At 45.9% G+C, this 20,609-nt stretch overlaps 1 protein-coding gene across 1 annotated transcript; it reads left to right on the top strand.

Annotated features, from left to right (window-relative positions):
- Nucleotides 7,830-9,496, top strand: LOC8061872 (probable purine permease 4). The gene has a single exon (XM_002456103.2). The coding sequence runs from the start codon at nt 7,897-7,899 to the stop codon at nt 9,070-9,072; it is 1,176 nt and encodes a 391-aa protein (XP_002456148.1). The 5' UTR covers nt 7,830-7,896; the 3' UTR covers nt 9,073-9,496.

The raw sequence follows: 20,609 nt of genomic DNA on the forward strand, positions 1-20,609 counted from the left end.
GCGTTCCGCCACTCAGAGGGTCCTGCGCCACCTTGGACGTCAGGGGATGCTCCTCCAACCTCGAGGTTGAAGCACTCTCATGACGGGTCGTAGCCACCGTCATAGGAGTCGTAGTAACCGAGGCAATAGTTACTAGCCTCAAGGAAGCGCCGGGTCGTCACAACCGAAAAAATCAGCGCCAGCCCATTCATCTTCTCCCGAGGTGGGATCCTCGGGGTATGACGAAACGGGTGGTGTAGTGATAAGGTCCAGAGTAGACCTAAGGTGGTGCCCTGGAAGGTACACGTATGCACTTAGCAAAGTGCTCGTGGAAGAGGCATAGGTGGCGGCTGCGCTCCTGAGCTCGAAAGGAAGCTCAGGAGGCGTAGCTGCCAGCTCCCCCATCGTAGCTCTAGGCGACGTATGAGGGCAATGAGAGGTCGAAGCCCCCTGATCCCTCCTTTGAGGAGGAGGTGGGAGTCGTGCTTTGCCCTTTGACCGGGGCGGAACAGGGGGTCGTGACGTCCCCCTGTTTGTCCGTGAAGCAGATCTTGACGCTCCACGGGCCCTTCCTCTAGCGCCACGTGGACCAGAGGAGTGGACAATCTAATGAGGGACATGCGGGGGGAGGGCCGGTTGAGCCCTGGCCTCAGCGGTAAGATCAGAGATGCTGGACCTCTGACGCCTGCGCCGGACTCCCCCTGCATGATGCCCCGAGCGCCTCCCACGCGCTAACTGTGGCGAGATCGGCTCGGGACGTGGCTCGGTGTCATCACGAGGTGGGAGAAGGACCATGTCATAGCCGGAGCCGAGAGACATGAACTCCAAGCTCCCAAACATCATGATGGTGTCGAGGCGAAGAGGACGAAATCTGTCTGCCATCCGGGCTTTCCCTAACGGGGAAAGGAGAGTACGACGCAGAAGGCCCCTACCTGGCGCGCCAATTGTCGCCGTCTAGACACGTCGTCTAGACACTAACGAGTAATAAGTCTGTGTGTCCTCCTAAACCCGAATGGTGATGCAAGGGAAACACAGGGAGTTATACTGGTTCGGGCCAAGAATGCCCTACGTCATGTGTGAGAGTCGGTGTCTGTATTGCCTTGCACCCGAGAGTGCTTGCAGTAGGGGTGTACAAGCTGGTTCCGAGAGAGGGCTAAGTCACAAGTCTCGGCTTTGAGAAGTGGACAGAGTAGTACTCGTTACTCCGGTGTGGAGCACTATCTGTGGTCTGGATGTGTGTGTGTGTGATCTTGTCTTGTGGTTTTCGTGGTCCCCTAAAGGGGTACCCTACCTCCCCTTTTATAGTCGCAAGGGGTGACAGGTTTTTACATGTGTTAGTTTGTAAACTATCTTCGGTAAATGGTGGAGTAGCAGTGCTGATCCTGTGGAGACTTATCCATTTCGTCCTTGGGGCATGGCTGACAGCGTGGTTGCTCCTGTGGAGGGTTGCCGAGCCCTGTTGAGGTCGTGGTGGTCGGGTCGGTGATACTGCAGCATGTCTTGTAATAGTAGGGAAAAGACAGCCACAGTGACAGGGGTTAACTCCTTCCATACCTCCTTTTACTGTGAGGTGGTACTTTACAGTGAAAGAGGTAAGGCTCCACAGTAAGAAGAGTGGTTAGAATAGTTGCCGTCATGTCCTGCTGCAGCATGGGGGATATGGCGCGCGTCACATCGGTGACACGACCGCCGTGCATTGGAAGCCTGGCCCTGAGACAGTGGTTCGGGCGAGGCGGTGTCTGCGCCCGAGCCTAGGGGAGTCGGGCGAGACGGAACTTGCGTCCAAGGCCAAGGGGTCGGAACAGATGGAGTCTTGCGCCCGAGGCCAAGGGGTCGGGCGAGACGGAGTCTTGTGCCCGAGGCCAAGGGGTCGGACGAGACGGAACTTGCGCCCGAGCCCTGGGAGGTTTTGAGCGTTCGACTTATCCCTTTTTGTGATTTTTATTTCCTTAATTTGGGTATCCCATTTTATGGTACCCAACACACTATAGTTAGACACCTCATATTAACTCATATAATATGAGAGTAAGATATGTTCCAATATGTATCTACGTATAGATATAGATATCGTGCCTTGTTGTTCTGGTTGAATCAGTGATTCAAATCGTACAAGCATATTTTCTAAACCAGTGAACAAAAATCTAAACCTAAAACATGCCATCCTTTTCTCGAAGAATAGACCTATTTTGTATTCAATCAATCACGTGAAAAGGCTCCTTTTTATATTATGTGTGCATACATATACCAAATAAAAAAGTCTGGCTGTATTATCCTTAATCACGCATATATGCAAATATAGCATATATTAATTCTAAAAAAATAGCTTATACTAATTTAATTCATCTTCAGTGTCTACGTACACCTTGGCTGGTTGGTTGGCTGGTTTGACGAGCTGTATCCGGACTCTTGTTATTGTAAAACAAGCGTCTATCTTAGAAGGAAAGAAGAAAAAGTATCTTAATCCTAGTCCGTCTTAGTCCGTCTTGTAGGGTCTAGATGCGAACTATTTTAGTTCATATGGTTTCCTTAGATTTGGTAGAGTTCGATTTGGAGAAGTTCGATTTAGGAGAGGATCCTTTTCTTTCTGTTTGTCTTACGTTTGATCTCCCTATCCTAAGTAGTCAGACGAAAAAACTCCAAACCAAAAAAAAGGGTGAAAATTTCGCCTCTCTGATAAGCTATGGCAGAAAATATTATTGACTTATTTATTGAGAGAGAAAAATACTGTTAAATGGCTGGCACATTCGGCTGATAAGTTCAAGCGAATAAGGCAACAAAAGAATTTAAGTGACTGCTCCAATCTTGGGTTCTTTGATATTAGTTATATTATATTATATAGAGGTATATTTATATAGATTATTTAAATAATTTTTTTCTTTAATATAATTTTGTAGCACAAAAGAATATTTTTTAACAAAATAGAAGACATAAATCTTAATTTTCTTTTATTACAACTCAAATCTTGGATTGGCCTAGGTGGCCTGGTTGGCTGGTAAATGGGCCTTTGTCCTAGCCCACATACGTGTATTCGATTTGTTTAACATGTTGAATAGACACACACGTCCAGGTCTCCACGACATACCAACAAGTACAGCCAACTCTTGGTCACGAAGCTGCTCAATGCTCGCTGGCATTAGTCGGTCACTGCGCTCTCTCGTCACTCGCCTATGTGACAATCGCTCCCTAGCACCGATGCAACGCTCTCTTGCACTTCTTCATCGATGGGCGCGGTCCTGAAAATCCTCTCGTGTGACCACCTCCAGAAGCATTGGCGGAGTTTGCACGGGGCACGACCTTGGTTGCGGTTGGCGTCTGGCGAGGGCGCAATCCCTGCGTAAAGATGGCTCAGCCTGCATGCCCGTGGGCAAAGACCTGCTAAGCAAGGGTACGGGTGTGCGAGTCTGCCCATGGACATAGATGCAGGTACATCTTCAAACACGACGGATATTAGTTGACACACAAGAAAATATTATATTCACACCGGCAAACCCGACTTAGGCCTTGTTTAGTTGTCGAAGAAAAACATTTCGTGACACTATAGCACTTTCGTTTGTTTGTGGTAATTATTGTCTAACTATAGACTAATTAGGCTCAAAAGATTCGTCTCGTCAATTTCGACCAAATTGTGTAATTAATTTTAATTTTCGTCTATATTTAATACTTCATGTATATGTCTAAACATTCGATGTGATGTGGAATCTTGAAAATTTTTGAGTTTTTGGGTGGAAATAAACAAGGCCTTACCCGTTATCTCCAACTCACCGACAACCTAAGCTTCTAATCACAATAGTACCAAATAGCTGCTGAGCGTTTTACTGGAGCAACCAGCCTGCCATTGTTGTTGGCTGTAGCTGCTGTAATTGCAGGAACTTCTCTCACGAGTTCCTGTAGAAACAGCCAAAACAGCTGCAGCCAGTCAGGAAAGCTTAAACTCTTTATTGCATACAATACAAGCATCGCGCAAAACAACAGTTTGGGTTTAAACGGAACTACCAATTAATTAATAAGTAGTAACCAACTACATATTCTTGCGAACGCTCGCACAAAATTCTAACCATCCAAACATGGCAAGGCAAAGAGCATAAAGATTGAATCTTTGGGTCTTTCTGCCGCATAGGCGAGAAGAGAATGAGGCGTCCAGGCGCCGGCTGCTACGTGTTGTTGCTGGCCTGCCCCTGCCCTCCGTGTGCCAGCCGTGCGTGATGGCGTGGTGCGCCCGTGCCGCCACCACTGCCCGCCGGACACCAAGGAGCTTAGGCTGGGGAGAAAACACGGAGTCACGTGCGGCTTCCCTCCCGACTCCTCGTAAAATTGGGCTGACCTCACCAGCACAATACTTTGGTGGGCCTTGTGAATGATTTTCTGGCCCGCATCAGATCGCAGGCCCGTTTCCACTCACGAGGTCGTCTAGCTCCCCACGTTGGGCCGTAGAGTGGCACCGCCGCGCTGGCCCACCTCTCCGTCGAATCTCCACGGTGCAGTGAGCCCGCGCTCACACAATTTATTTCCGGAGTCTGAGCTGATCTTGGTCACATGAGTTTCATTTTTACGCATCAAAGTGAAGTAGCTCCACTTGAATTATGATGTCTCCTTTTCGGCCTCTCACATGGTGACGAGACAAGATAAATCAACTCACACCCTCTCCATATTGATCAAGTGGCTAGTTTGAACACAAAGGAACGATAGGATTTTTCACACGGGTATGGAGGCGAGGCGGGTATGAATCCATATCCGTTTGGATGAATATGAGACCCAAACAAAGTTTAAGAACCGAAATGATGCACCCCCACAAGTGAGTTTAAGGACTAACATGTAGATCACTAGAGTTAAAACAAACAATCAACGGTCACTTACGTTCATTGGCAGAACTATAAATATATACATAATCTCATACCTTGCTTTTGTATTCCTTATCGTGGAGCTTCAACAGGAAAAAAACGAAGAGAGGAAGAGGGCTCGCCTTGGACTTCTCCACCGGGGAAGGGGCAGTGCCAGCAGTAGTGGCGAGGCGGCTCAGGATTGGCTATGACACTTAGCCATGTGACGCGCACAAGCCTAGGCCTTGGCGGCGGTGGCACCTGCCCTACTCGAACAGAGCAGCGCGGGGTGGGGGGAGGGCCTGTCTAGGCCCTATAGAAGCACCTATTCAGGAGGGTCATGACCACAAGCAGAGATGGACGAAAAACTTTGAAGCTCAAAGAACGTGTAAGGAGGTGCCCTCGAGAAACACCACCAAAAAGGAAGAACAAAGGAGAAAACAGTCAAACAGTGACGGATTCATGAAAAGAATACGCTATGATGTAGAGAACAAGACGAGTGGTGGTTTTGGATTTCGCCGGAACGCATCGAGCTGGCCAAAAAAGCTAGCTGGATTTTCATCGGACCACAAACTTTGACTTTGCTATTCAAGCCACAAAGAATACTCCGAAAACCGAAAAAAAATTCCTTGAAGTTTTGTAGAGATTCGAGTTGCCCACGGCAATCAAAATTTATATGATCCTGTCATGGTAAAATTTTAGAGTGTCTAAATCATGATAATTTACGGTTATGGTTGAATTCGCCGAGCCCGGTGCCGTAGATAAGGGTGCCGAGGTTGGCTCCAACATTTGGATACTCTAGTGCCACATCGCTAGCTCCTAGTAGTAGAAGTATAAATGTGAAAGACAGGTTTTTGATGGCCAGAAATATAAATGTGAAATTTTGACAAAAAGAAAAAGAGAGAGACTAATAAATTGCAAAAAATAAAAAAAAATCGGGAGCATTTCACGTGCAGCCCCGCGAGTGGCTCACGCTGCGACAGCCGCTGCCTGCAGCTACGACGTGCTCTCGACCTGCTGCTGCTGGCCACTTTGCCCCTCCCTCTCCTTTCCGGCGCGCCTCAGTTTCAGTCCCGGAGATGTCGACGAGAGGCAGTTTCAGGCCCGGTACCTCTGTGTTTCACTTGCCTTGCCGATAGGGGAAAAAAAACCACGCCAGCGTCGACAGGTGGTCGGCGAGCTCGTGTCAGCTGATGGTTCTCCCGTGTCGTTTCCGTCCGCGCCACGCGCGCGCGCTCGCGGCCTCCACCTCCAGACTGGTCTGGAACGACGACGAGTCCCCTGACGGGCTCTGCTGCCTCCTGGCGCTGCTCCTCATCATCCTTTTTTTTTTTCCATCCGCAGATGCGCTTTTGCCGCGACCGTTTGTGCGTGCATGCAGGGATCATGGATTCATGGCACTGTACCACGTCACGTAAAGAGCAGTTGGGAACGTACGAACAAAAGGGGGACACAGGGTATCTGTGAGATCGTGAGTCATACAGCAAATCTTATGCATGCAGTGTTTTTCCCGCTAAGCACCCACATTGTACATCTCCCACTGGGGTGCCCGGCCGGCCTGTTCATGCTGAATGCAAACCTGGCAAATCATTTTGGATCTCATAGCAAATAAACATGGAAAGATCCTGAGGGGAAAAAAACTGTGGACAATGTAGTTTTCCTGTTGTGTTTGTGTCGCTTGAATTTATCTATCAAATCTGTTAGTTATTCAATAGTGATTTTCTCTCACAACAAATTAGAGAATAATATTTCCAGTCATAGCTTATCAGCCAAACGAACAGGTATAGGGTGATATGTTATTAGCAAACGTATGCTTTTAAGCTTGGACCATCGATATCCTTTTGAAGAATTTCTTTTTGTTGAAATTTTAAAGGTCATGCTGATAGATTTCTCTTCAAAATAATATCGATATATATGCTGCAAATATTTGATATTAGTAATGAACAGTCAACGTTAAGTAGCTCTGTCCATTGCTTAATTCAATCGTGTCTAGAAAAACAGTTTTTTACGATAGGATATGTACTATCTCCACAAAAAGAATCTTCTTCTAGATGCAATCCTTGTTAAAATATCTAAAGTTTAACCAAATTTACTGATAAAAATATATTAACACATTTATAACACCAAATATATATATATATATATATATATATATATATATATTTCATAAAGTAATACTTATTTAATAACCGATATCATAAAAATTTTGATATATTTTTATCTATATATATAGTTGGTCAAACTTAAGATTCTTTAATCATGCACTATTTTAGAATTGTATTTTTGATTCTTTTATAAACAGAGAGAGTATAATTTCATGATTAACATCAAAGCAGAAATAAAAAAAAGGAAGCGCAGAGCACCTTAAACAAACAGGAAAATATGAGAATCCATGTCAAGTCAAGAATTTAAACCTTATCTCTTATTTTAGTTACAATCAACACATATTGAATTTAAACTTGGGTACGTACGAAGATATAAGTTGAAATCATCCCATATCATCTTTTAAAAACAAAGTTAGTCAAAGATCATTCGTGCCCAAACCAAGAAGAGTTTCAAGTCTTTTAATTAACCAGTGGTTGTGGCCATGTTGTTCCTCGACGGCCAATGGAATTTCTTTGTAAAGTTGAGGGGGGCAGAAAATAAAGTATTACGACAGATTATGTAAGATCATGACCACACATAATCACCTACACTCCTTACCATTGGTGATCGAATAGTGGTCAATTTGCTCATCCATCACTCATGCTACCAAGCTCTGAGATTTGATCTAGCTGCAATGATCTAGTGCACTACCAAGCAGGATCCAGGAGATGGATACGTACGAATTTGCTGAGAGCAATAACAAAACATATCGCTACTAGAAAATATAATCAAATCCCATCCAAACAAACCGATCCCCCAGTTTTATTCCCACCATTTACTTGATCCCCATCAATCAACTAAGAAAAAAAAAAGGGGGTCGTCGTAGTCGCCTCCTCTTTAAAAAGAGCACAGCTAATCTCCACGCAAATCACCCGCACTTATCTCGCTTAAATACTCCCCCATCCACCACCGCACCCTCCTCACCTCGCCATCACAAACCAACCCCGCTCGCCAAATGCCCACTACCACCCCGGCCCCCCTCCTCGACATGCCAGCGCCGTCGACGGACGCCACGGCCACTAATAATGGCGTGGCGAGTCGGCGGCGGCGGCGGCGGCTGCTGCTGTGCGCCAACTACGCCGCGCTTCTCGGCGGCTCCGTGGCTTCCAGCCTGCTGTCCCGGTACTACTTCGCGCACGGCGGGTGCGATCGGTGGGTGGCCACGCTGGTGCAGTCGGTCGGGTTCCCGGTCCTGCTCGTGCCCGTCTATGCCGGCCGGTGCCGGTCCGCCTCCCAGTCCCAGCCCCGGCCGTTCGCGTGGTTCACGCGGCGGCTGCTGGCCGCGTGCGTCGTCATCGGCGTCCTCATGGGCGTCAACAACCTGCTCTTCTCCTACAGCTCCTCGTACCTGCCCGTGTCCACCTCCTCGCTGCTGCTGTCCACGCAGCTGGCCTTCACGCTCGTGCTCGCCGCTGTCATCGTGCGCCACCCGCTCACCTTCTCCAACCTCAATGCCGTGGTGCTCCTCACGCTCAGCTCCGTGCTGCTGGCGCTCCGATCGTCCGACTCGGCCGAGCGCCCCGACGGCGGGAGCCGGGCCAGGTACTTCGTGGGCTTCGCCGTCACGCTCGGCGCCGCGGGGCTCTTCGCCGCCTACCTGCCGGTGATGGAGCTGGTGTACCGCAGGGCCGTGTCCGGCGGCTTCCGCATGGCGGTGGAGGTGCAGGTGATCATGCAGGCCGCCGCGACGGCCCTGGCGGTCGCCGGGCTGGCCGCGGCTGGTGGGTGGCGGGAGGAGCTGGCGCGCTGGGACCTCTCGCCGGCCGCGTACTGGGCGGTGGTGGCCGCGCTGGTGGTGACGTGGCAGGCCTGCTTCATGGGCACCGCCGGGATGGTGTACCTGACGTCGTCGCTGCACAGCGGCGTGTGCATGACCGCCGTGCTGACCGCCAACGTGATCGGCGGCGTGGTCGTGTTCCGCGACCCGTTCGGCTGGGAGAAGGCCGTGGCCTCGGTGCTCTGCGTCTGGGGCTTCTCCTCCTACCTCTACGGTGAGTACAGCAGCACGCAGCAGGCGCAGGAAGGCGACGGAAAGGTGGCGGCGGCCGCCGGCGATGGGCACAAGAGTGTTGCTAGTGGTGGTGGTGGTGGTGTGGGAGGAGGAGGAGGAGGTGCAGTTGAAACCGTCTGATCGAGCTCGTTCGACGCTGCTAGCCTTTTTCATTCCATTTCTAGATGAGCACATAGACAATGGAGACGTGAAGTGAAGGAGAAGATGGCAGCACATGACATGAAGGGTACATCCATTAACTGTGTCGTATAGCTAATTAATTGCACAATGCATGTAACATAAACTAGGCATGCATGACACAAGAGACAAATGTTGTGTACATACTACATACTGTTGAACAGTCCACATGAGAGAGAGAGAGAGAGAGAGAGAGAGAGGTGGTTGTGGTTGGGTACTGCTTGTTTGTGAGGTTTAAGGTTTAGTGTAACTGTGCATGGATGGATGGACGATCCGTGGGAGGTTATATAAAAATGGTACAAGCAAGTACTGCTGTCGTGATGTATTATAACCTGAACTGATAAACCAATGAACAGTTACTTTCTTGGAAATTTTGCCTTTTCTCTAGATGTATAAGTATTAATAGCATGAACAGATTATATATCAATGCATTTTTCAGTCATTTTTGGTGGACGCCTAGTGCTACCATGTATACCACCAATTACTTACCATATTTAAAAATTGGTGGTATGAACAATTTACAATGCGATATTCTAAATGTAATTTTGAATTGATGTGTTCCTATTATTCTACCTTTTTGTGATTTTTGCGATTAGAAAGCGAACGTTGCACAACTATGCCACACCAACAAAGACAAATAAGAATTATTATTTTTGCTACTCAAATATTGCGTGATTGCTTTCACCCATATATTTGTAAACATATGCCTCTCGCTTGACATGTGTGAGAGGATCACTGTTTATGGTATACATCATCATCATTTGAGTGATCACCAAAGTGGATTGAATCGATTGAATGACATCCAAATGTTAAATATAGGGCTTGTTGCTTGTCCAATTCCACATAAGAAAATGGGGGTGAAGAACGAAAGGGATGTGTGAGTTGGTTTTTTCCTAGAAAGAATCATCCTCAGAGAATTAAGTCCACACAAATGAAGGTGGACTATATAGTGCTCATACAGTTATTACTTTACTCCCTTGGCCTATCATGCCTTGAGTCATTGGGGTTTGAGGATGCCTCAAGACATTCGTGAAATGGAAAAGTCGAAGCAACACACACACACACACACACACACACACACACACACACACACACACACACACACACACACACACACACACACACACACACACACACACACACACACACACACACACAGAGAGAGAGAGAGAGAGAGAGAGAGCCATAAAGTGAAGTTGACATTAGCCAATGAATGATGTTGGCTGCAGTTTTCTAGTAACAATTAAACTTGAACTAGTGATCACGACGTGCGTTTATGTACTAATTAAAACTAAGTATTGTGCATTGCTTATCTAAGTTGACATGAAAGGAGAAAACAATTTGATTATAGGGACAGTGTGCTTAGCTAGTTGTGGCAAAGGAGAGATGTGTGGCTTTTTGTTAGAAAATATTGTTGATTTGAGAGAGAATGATGTGTGGTGTGGCCTGTGGGTGGGAAAGTTAGCTTGGTGGTTATGATGTTTTGTGCATCATTTTTGTACTAATCAACTTGAAGCGGCGGCAGTGTTATAAAAAATGTCTGGCAGTTGCAGTGGCACAAACCTCTACAGCTAAAGTGTGTGCATGTAATGGTACTATCATTGAAGGATTTTTTTGCTTGAGCACAATTGTTTTTTGCCCTCAATGCACATCCAATGGTGATGTAATGATGTGCATGGGAGCACATGTCCTTCGGGCAAATTTAACTTTGCCTTGTGTAAAGATAAGCTCCCAAAGTTCTGTTGCACCAGTCTTTCTTATTATGTTTTTGCTAAATTTATGTTGGGGGTCTAGGACTCTACCTAGGAAGGCCACATGTACAAAAAAGGAACATCAACTTTGCCAAAACCTATCGTGCACTAAAAGGTTGCAACCTTTTGCATTTTGAGGAGCTGTGTTACCAGCTAATTAATCAAAGGTATATGATGAACAACGCAACTCCTGTGCTTCATGTGAACATAACCTCGAAATAAAACAAAAAAAAAATCAAAGGAGTGACTTAGCTTGCAGACCGGTAGAAAGAAAACAAGAGCCTAGAGAGGTACGATGTTCACAAATCATCATAAAATTAAAAAAAACATCATCTTTGCTTATATTTGTATAACATAATATAATATAGATAGTCTTATTTCAAGATATTGATGTGTCACACGATTGGTTTTCATAACTCAGTCGTTCTACCATGTCTCATTTATTTTTTCTTGAAAGTACGACAATAGATTTACCGTAAACTACCCTCCATAAAAAAATCACTAACCATGACCAAAAATATCAAACAAACATGATAGTACATCACAATTCCCTCTACACAAGTGTCTACTGATCCTCCATCTACCGTTCTATCTTTCAGTTTATGAGACAATTATTGCACTCCTTCAAAGTCCTTGATGTTACGCTTGGATGGTTGCATTACCAAACTCTATTTGAATCGATGCAATATCATATATTATATATTATAGTGTTAAAGGATGAGTGTCCAGAAATTAATGATCTAATAACAAATAATAGACGGTAGAGTATCAGAAAAACGAAAGAATACGCATTGTTGGATTTTATGATAATCTAACGACCAAGAGTATCCAGGTCAAATATAAGGCCTAAAACCTACGCTATTAATTAGAAAAAAGAAATAAAAAAAGTGCACTGTTGGATTATCCAATAATCGATCTAACAGCGGAGAACAAATAGAATATACGTATCAAGTACAAGACCTAGGAATCATAGGATTAATTGAAAAAGAAGAGAAATGTGTACCGTTGGATTTTACAATGATATAACTGCCAAGGATAAATAGAGCATACATATCAAATACAAGATCCATAAATCACAAGATTAATTAAAAAAAGAAAAAATATGCATCATTGAATTGTATGATGATCTAATGGACAAGAATAAATAGAGTATCCATGTCAAATACAAGACCTAGAAATCATGAGATTAATGAAATAGAAAAGAATATGTATTTTTAGATTTTATAATGATTTAACAAACAAGAATAAATAGACTATCCATATCAAACACAAGGCCGATTAAAAAGGAATACACACTGTTGAATTTACGATGATCTAATAACTAAGAACAAATTTAGGTAGTCTAGCTAGTAGGTGGTTTGTTGGTCTCCACTACTCAAATCTAGGATAGATAATATATTTAGGTAATTTGCTGGACATATTATAAGGACAGTTTCGGTGGAAGTTTAATCACACAACTACTATGACTAACACGTCACTATTTGTATTGATAACTGACAACGGATCTCATCTAAATAAAACTCTCTCTATAGTGTTACAATATCTTCATAATTAGCCTATCAAGTCATCGAAATTACTGATGTGTTACAATATTAAATTTGAAACCTCCTTTAAGGCTGATCTAATAGTCTAGGTGAAATCATCACTAATATTTTAAAAGATCTTCTAGAATATTTGAATGATCGATGTGCTTCATCTTTATACACTTTCAAGATTTACCTTGTACCATGTCCCACCATTATTAAGTCCCTTTTCCAGATAGATAGCCACGATATAAACCCCCACGCAGTGGTGTCCATCCATCATCATGAACCACGATAGATTGCCCCAAATTCACTGGTAATTAACTTTAACGTTTCTTACAGTTATTTTAATCCAAATTTTCATATCAATCGTCTCTTCGATAGGATGCTCAGCATTTTTATTACTAAAAAAAGCTCAGCGTTTTTTAACAGTGGACGCACGTGTGCTGAGCAAGTACTTGGTTCATGACCAGGAGCTTTACATAGTATCCATTCCTACTATGTATATATGTCCTCACGGTATGACAGAAGCACGGTTTTTTTTCCTCGGCCCAAACACAACACGACCTGGTATTGTGCGCGTTCAAGTCGGCATGGCCCCATGCACAGGGCCGTGCTTGGGGCGCACCCTAGACACGCATGCTGCCATGGCACGACCCAATATATACCAGTAGGCCCGATGTGGCCCGATGACTTGGCTGGCCTAGCAGAAGCCCTTTGTGCCCCCATCTCACCTAACCTTAATTCCCTTCCCCCCACCCCCGGCACCGCACTCTCCCAATCCCCTCCCCATGCCCACGCGTCCACTGCCCACGCCGCACTCTCCTAGTCCCCTAGCCTTTCCCAAGCTCCTCACACGGGTGGCTCCTCGCTCTACTCCACGCCTCCGCCTCCGCTCCTCTGCGGCCGAGGGCAGCTCCGTTCCTCGCTCTCTTCTTTGAGCTACCCGCCCTATTGATGGTGGTGGCGCTCCTTCGCGAGTGGCGGCACATGGAAGCGGCAGTGCTTACCCATGATGACGAGGCATCAAGGCCTCGGCAACTCCCTTCCACTCCCTTGTGCCACGGTGGCAGCGCTCCCCATGCCTCGACTCCTATGTGATGCGATACCAGCATTGCCCTACCCCTCAGATCCTTCCTTCCTTGTTTTTTATACGAGCCTCAGGCTGGTCCGGTCTGCTGGAAATGTCTTGCTTACCGGGCTAACCCAGCCCAAAAATCAGCTCGAGAGGTTGTGCTTGGCCAGTGGCTAGGCATGGCCCGGCAGCTCGACCCCCTCAAGGCCGTGCCTCCCGACCCGTTGGCCATCTATACTACTATAGATTTACACTCCTCGTAACTAAATAAAAAGGCACGCTTTCGATGCCTAATCTTTGAGGAGCCATATGCCGTTAAATGCACACAAGTACCTTACACAAACAACAATTCATTGTAGTTTCACTAAATATTAGCCTTTGTTGCTAGGGCAAAAGCATTAAGACTAAGGATGGAGATGGTGCTTCAAAATAGGTATATGTGGTTCTTCTTTAGTCTAATTTAATAATGAAGTAAATAGACAATTTATTCCCTTATTTTCATTTAGTTCATTTAATTACATTAGATTAGAGAAAAACCACGAGTATCTATTTGGAGGTTATCCCCATCGTTAATCGAGACACCACTACTTGTTCATTCGCTTGTGCTAGTAGGTCGATCGTGCGTGACGCATTCACGCTGGTGTACCGCCTAGCTTGGAGAACAATGATTTGTTGTCCGTGCGGTTCGCAACAAAAGCCATGAAACAGGCACAAAAGGCAGGTCTAGGAACGACGTTTTCAGAATATAGAATATACAGAAATGGGCAGCAACATCCTAGTGTTAAAAAAGAAGTCTGACTCACTTTGCATTTCGTCACACACACACAAAGAGAGAGAGAGAGAGAGAGAGGTGACAATTATATATTCTGATAATAAGGGAACACTTGGTTAGAATAGATAGTGGAGGGGCCAGCACCGGGTCTTATATAGCATTGACAAATCAAGGGGATGCTCACAAGCTGATTGGCGGCTGGCCTAATCTGGCCAAAAAGATGGCAATTTGTGAGAACATTTTGACTATGCACACTCATGCTGCCCAAGAAAGAAAAAAGGCAAACAGCCACTTATTAGTTATTAGGGCATGCTATGGATGTAGCACATACTTGACCCATTTCTCAACTGTTGTCAAGCAATGCAACCACTTACATTTTGCCTTGTCTTTTTGTAGCTATGTTCGTCGTCACGTGTGTGTCTTGTCACCGTTAGACTTCTTCTTTAGTTTTTTTAAAATCATGAATTTTATTAATTCAGCATGTATGGGTCTGTTTGGTTGGGTGGCTAAATCCCAACCAGGCTCCACAAAGCCACCTTCAGATTGTTTGGTTGCATGTTTTGATGTCCAAACCAGGCTCTATGAAGCCACCAACCACCCCTTAGCCTGGCTCCAGAAAAACGTAGGCGCTGGTTGTTTTCTGGGAGCCAGGCTTGGCTAAGCCCGCAATCGAGGTCTCCTCACTGTCGAGACGCTCCTCCACGTCCGCTCGTCGGCAACCTCCTCGGCGAGCTCGTCCACGTCCTCGACAAGCTCGATGGTTGCGCCGTGCTCACCCGCGAGATCCAAGTGGAGGTCCATGCGGGGTCGACGAGTTCGTGTCCGCGGCGTCTGGATCCAAGTGGAGCTCCTCCGCGTCTAGATCCAAAGGGAGGCGCCGGCGGCGTCTGGATCCTCGACAAGCTCGATGGTCCGTGTCTGCTCACTCGTCGACGTCTCCGACGAGCTCGCCACCGTGGCCGCGCAGCCCAACGTGTCGCGCATCCAGACGCCGTCGGCGCCTCCCCCGCCTCCTCCGCCGGTGGTGGCGCCTGTGGAGCTCAAGGCAGCCACAGACGCTCTTGCCCTCGAGGTCGGCCTCCGTGAGGTCCCCGATGCTCTTCTTGGCCATGGTGGCCATGGCCCGCGTGCCGCGCGTGGAGGACGCCTGCTGGCACCGTGAGCCGCGCGTCGCCCGCGTCGCCCGCCGCGAACGCCAGCGACCGCGCCGGCTGGCACCCCGCGGCGAGGCCTCCCCTGCGCAGCGGGGCGACGGCTGCCCTGGTTGACGTGTTCTGTGCTCTGCTGTGTTCATGGTGGAGGTGAATGAGAGGAGGATGAGGATGAACGGATGGCAATGGCAGTGGTGCTGAGAAGGTGTTCGATGAATTGTTTCTTTGAGGGTAAACTTACCGGTGTTGAGATGTGGTGATTCTATCAAAGAAACACAACTAACCAAACAAAAACTCAACTTAGCCATCTTTATCTTTGCACACAACCAAACACACACCCATTGGCTCCCTGAAAGCAGGCCTGGGCTGCCCAAGCTACATTTGGTAGCCAGGCTATATGAGACCAACAAACCAAACAGACCCTATATTACCAAGGATATACAACTAAAAGTACAAGAGCACTTAGACTCACACCTCATAAGAGGAGAATACACAACCAAAAAAGGGAAAAAACCTAAGACCTTGACATAAATCTGTTTCACGGCATCCTCTCCTAAAACAGCTAGATTTGATGGATGAAAGTCGTCAAGTTGCCAGTGCCCCTAGTGCGCCATCCCCATGAACCTCAGCTAGTGCCATCGTCATCGGCTTCAAATGAGGTGACGCCATATGTCATTGGTTAGGACACCTTCATCTGTCGTCGTTCAATTAGAACAAACCGCGACTAGACGCAAGTTGACAAGATCCGCTTTTGCTTCACCGATTTTCAAAGCCTCCGTCACCCATAGGACAGGCACCGTCGTTGAGGTCATGTCGTCGCCAATCTGCCAGAGTCTTCTATCACTGCCGTTGAGGATATCCTCTTCCTCTCGGACTCCCAGACTTCTTCAGTTGACCTAGTCGGTGATTAATTTCCCATCGGTAATGGCTGTCGCCGATCTGCCAGAGTCTTCTATCACTGCCGTTGAGGATATCCTCTTCCTCTCGGACTTCCAGACTTCTTCTTCAGTTGACCTAGTCGGTGATTAATTTCCCATCGGTAAAGGTAACTTAATTTATTGAGGATATTTTCATTGACCTCCACTAAATAAAAATTCACAAGATCTCATTCTCACGCGTGGATTGCTTTGTATTATGCTTTGTGGTTTTACTTCTTTGCAAATAAGCTGGTCACAAGGTCGTCGCAGTACGTCCTTTCGCGGATTTGTTAACGCCTCATACTAGAAGAGAGCTCGGTAGTAGTAGTAGCTATCCATCGTGAGCAGGAAAGCCGCTTGGTTGTTTTCGCCTACAGAAGAGGCACACGCGTGCAGTGCTTTATTGGCACTAACGAGTCAGCACTTATCGACCTGTTCCTGAATAGTGCGTGGAAGAGTGAAAGCAGGCCTTGTTTACTTCCATTCTAAAACCCAAAATCTTTTAAAATTCTCAGTCACATTGAATTTTTAGACGCATGCATAGAGTATTAAACATAGACGAAAATAAAAACTAATTAGACAGTTTGGTCGAAATTTACGAGACGAATCTTTTAAGTGTAGTTAGTCTATGGTTGGACAATAATTATCACAAACAAACGAAAGTGCTACATTATCGTGAAATTTTTCCTTCCGAAACTAAACACGGCCCAAGATATATAACTATAAGTATAGTCAAGCTAGCTAGCTAGCTCATACCTGCCATTATATTATGGCCGGTTATATATCCTGTTTACTCAGAGCAAGTATTATAGTGGATTGTAAGCCGACTAAATGCTGAGGTGGAGGAGAGAATGAAGAAGAAAGAGGAGAAGCAGACTGTAAACTTACAGCCAGCTTAGGCACAGGAACCAAAAAACTTGGTGAGAGAGATAAGTGAGTCATGTATTAATAATGAATAGCTAACTATTGTATGGGTGGACTGAGAGAAGGCTACAAAAAACCTTACCGCTAGCAAGTGAGTTGTATTATTAAACTTGTATGCTCTCATTATGGCTATACATACAAGGCAAATGAAACATCACCTCATGCTACCCAGAAGAAGATAAAAGAGAAACTAATGCTCTTAGATTGTTTCTCACCAAAAATAAGTGGGAACTAGTATTAAAGAAAGCCATAAATATGTACTTATTCATCTACAATTTTCTTTTCTCTCAGAAGTTGAAATGTTAATGTGTAGTCGATCTACCCCATAAAATTCCAATTCACACTTGACAAATAGATTGATACAAAAGGTGGTGCTTTCTATATAACTATGAAAACTTAAAATCATATATATAATCCTATCTCTCTCTCTCTCTCTCTCTCTCTCTCTCACACACACACACACACACATATATATATGTGGCTTGAGTGGATGATGCCCTGCTGGTGTTGCATGCCATCCTTTCCTCTCCTCTCTCGTCACTGTCGAATCTCTCAAGTTCCAAAACACTGAATGGATGTTAGCCTACCAAGGAAGTCAACTGGATGATAGTGAAGCAAAAAACAAATCCGTACGATATGCAACGTCCTGCTCATGAAAGAGCCTAAGGAAAAGGGTAAGGGTGTTAGAAGAAAATATTCTCATAAATATTCTACAAGTATTGCTGCGTGATCAACGTTACATCAAGATAGAATTAATCCACCAAATTATAGTTTGCCGTGTAAGGTCTAAAGACCAAGGCGTTAGGCATGTAGGCCCTTAAAGAAGAAGGAAACTACCTTACTCACAAATAATACTTGAGCTCAAAATTTTTGACCCAGGCTCACATTAAACCTAGGACTCTCAACATTGGAAAGGCCTTTTTAAAGGCTGAAAGCATGTAGGCCCTTAGTTGGGTTTCGGTGATTAATAACTACACAAGATTATTGTGACTAACATGTATTTTAGAGAGACAATATAAGTTAGGTCACAATAATAGAATTGGGCACTTATGGTTTCATGCCCCTATTGATGTATTCAATTTCGGTTTTCAAAGGATGAACACGAAGATTAACAACCAGCTAGTTCTAAGTGTCGATGGCACTGAGGGACACATGGTTTAGTGATAAGATGTTTACTTTTTCTTCGGCCCTACTACAAAGGGGGTATAAAATGGGTAGCTTGATCTGGTTGAGTCTAGTGAGTGGATGTGGTGCACACTTATGAAAACTAGCACTAGGTAGCTCTATGAAAGCCCAAAATAAGTTTGAGATCAAACACAACTCAAAAGAGTGTAGGAAATGGATGAGTTGGTGGCTCTGCAGACTAGACATGGAGCATTGCAAGTTCTAAGGTTGACAACATAGCAGAGTAGCACACCGGACTGACCGTTGTACACTAGACCAGGTGAGTCTAGACAACTTTGGTGCTACTTAAAATTAAAGGGAGGGCCCAGGGTCGTGGCACTCACCAGACGTGTCTAGTGGTGCACCGAACCAAGGCACAACCATATTTTTGGATGTGAGCTGGTCATGTACTCACCAGACGCGTCCAGTGTGCATTGAACTAGAGCACCAGATGCCATACAAGTAATGGATAGTTTCATAAACTAGCCGTTGGGGTGCACCGGGCCTGTCTAGTTTATGAATAGTACTTGTCTCACGGTGGACACAATTAACTGAAACCGAGGAACCGAACCAAAAAGAACCAGAACTGTTGGGTACCATAAAAAGGATACCCAGATCAGAGCAATAAAAAATCACAAAAGGCAAAGCAAGCCCCCAGGATCACCAGGACGCGGGCCCCAGCCATCTACTTCCTCGATCTCGAGCTCAAAACACGGCACGCCCGACCCCACTAGCCTCGGGCGCAAGTTCCGTCTCGCCCGACCCCCCAGGGCTCGGACGCAGACACCGCCTCGCCCGACCCTCAGGGCCTCGGGCGTAAGTTCCGACTCGCCCGACCCGTCCGGGGCTCGGGCGCCAAACGCCGCTCCACCGGATCAGGACAAGGCTTCTGACTCACGGCGCCCGTACCCTCGACGTGACAGGCACAGTGACTCCCATATCACAGCAGGGCATGGTGGCGACTATTCCAACCACCCTGGTCACTGTAGCCTTACCTCTTTCACTATGCAACCTTTACCTCTTTCACTGTGGTGTACTGCCTCACAGTAAAAGAGAAATGGGGAAGGTTAACCAGCGTCACTGTTTGTTGTCTTCTCCCACTATTAACAGGATGATCAGCAGTACCACCGATCCGACCCCCATGACTCCTACAGGGCTCGGTAACCCTGCACAGGAGCAGCCATGCTGTCAGTCATCCCTCAAGGACGAGATGGACAGGCTTCAACAGGGTCGGGACTGTGGCTTCACCATTCAACAAAGGAAATCTACTCATGTAAATACCTGTCTCCCCTTGAGGCTATAAAAGGGGAGCCAGGGCTCACAACTAAGTTCAGGTTCACCAAGTTCACACACGACCACCGCACTCACTCACAAAGTAGTGACCAGCACTCTGTCCACCACAAAGCCGAGACTTGGGACTTAGCCCTCTCTCGCAACCTGCTTGTACCCCCCTACTACAAGCACCTTTGGGTGCAAGGCTATACAGACCCCCAATCTCACTGGACGTAGGGCATTCTAGGCCCGAACCAGTATAAACCCTCTGTGTTCCACTTGCATCACCATCCAGGCTTGGGTAGTTACGCAAACTTATACTTTTTGTGTCTAGACCACGAGTCTAGACGCCGACAAGAACCGAAACCGAAAGAACCGGAATCGAAAAAATTGGTTCCTTATTCGGTTCCAAGTTTTAAGGAATCGAAATAAACCCAGAACAATTCGGCTCCTACCCTCGGTTAACCGAATTAACCGAAACAGCTAAAATTCATAAATTTTACTTTGCTTTCTAGCATTTTGTAAGACAAAGTTTGATTTTTGTGTGACGTCTCATACTTAATTACTATGTATTTATGTTAGTATATTGATATTGTTCCCTTATCAATTATTATTATTATCTAAATTAGAGGTGGTGTTCCCTATATTTGCTTTAAAACCTATATTTTTTATTGTATTAACCTTTGCTGAAAAAATTAACCAAGAACCGAAATGCTCGGTTCCTAATTTTTTTGGAACCGAGCGGTTCTTATGTTCTAGGAACCAAATTTTATAAACAACAGAGGGAACCGAACCGAGAACCGAATGCCCACCCTTACGTCTGGTGCCCCCATGAAGGCTAAGTGGAGGGGCAACTGCGAGTTCCTGGCTTGCCTCAGAGCTATTATATTTATACCCCTCCAACTCGTGTATTAAGGCTCTCTTGCCATTT

Source organism: Sorghum bicolor, chromosome 3 (genome assembly GCF_000003195.3).
Source record: "Sorghum bicolor cultivar BTx623 chromosome 3, Sorghum_bicolor_NCBIv3, whole genome shotgun sequence".
Taxonomy (NCBI): Eukaryota; Viridiplantae; Streptophyta; class Magnoliopsida; order Poales; family Poaceae; genus Sorghum; species Sorghum bicolor.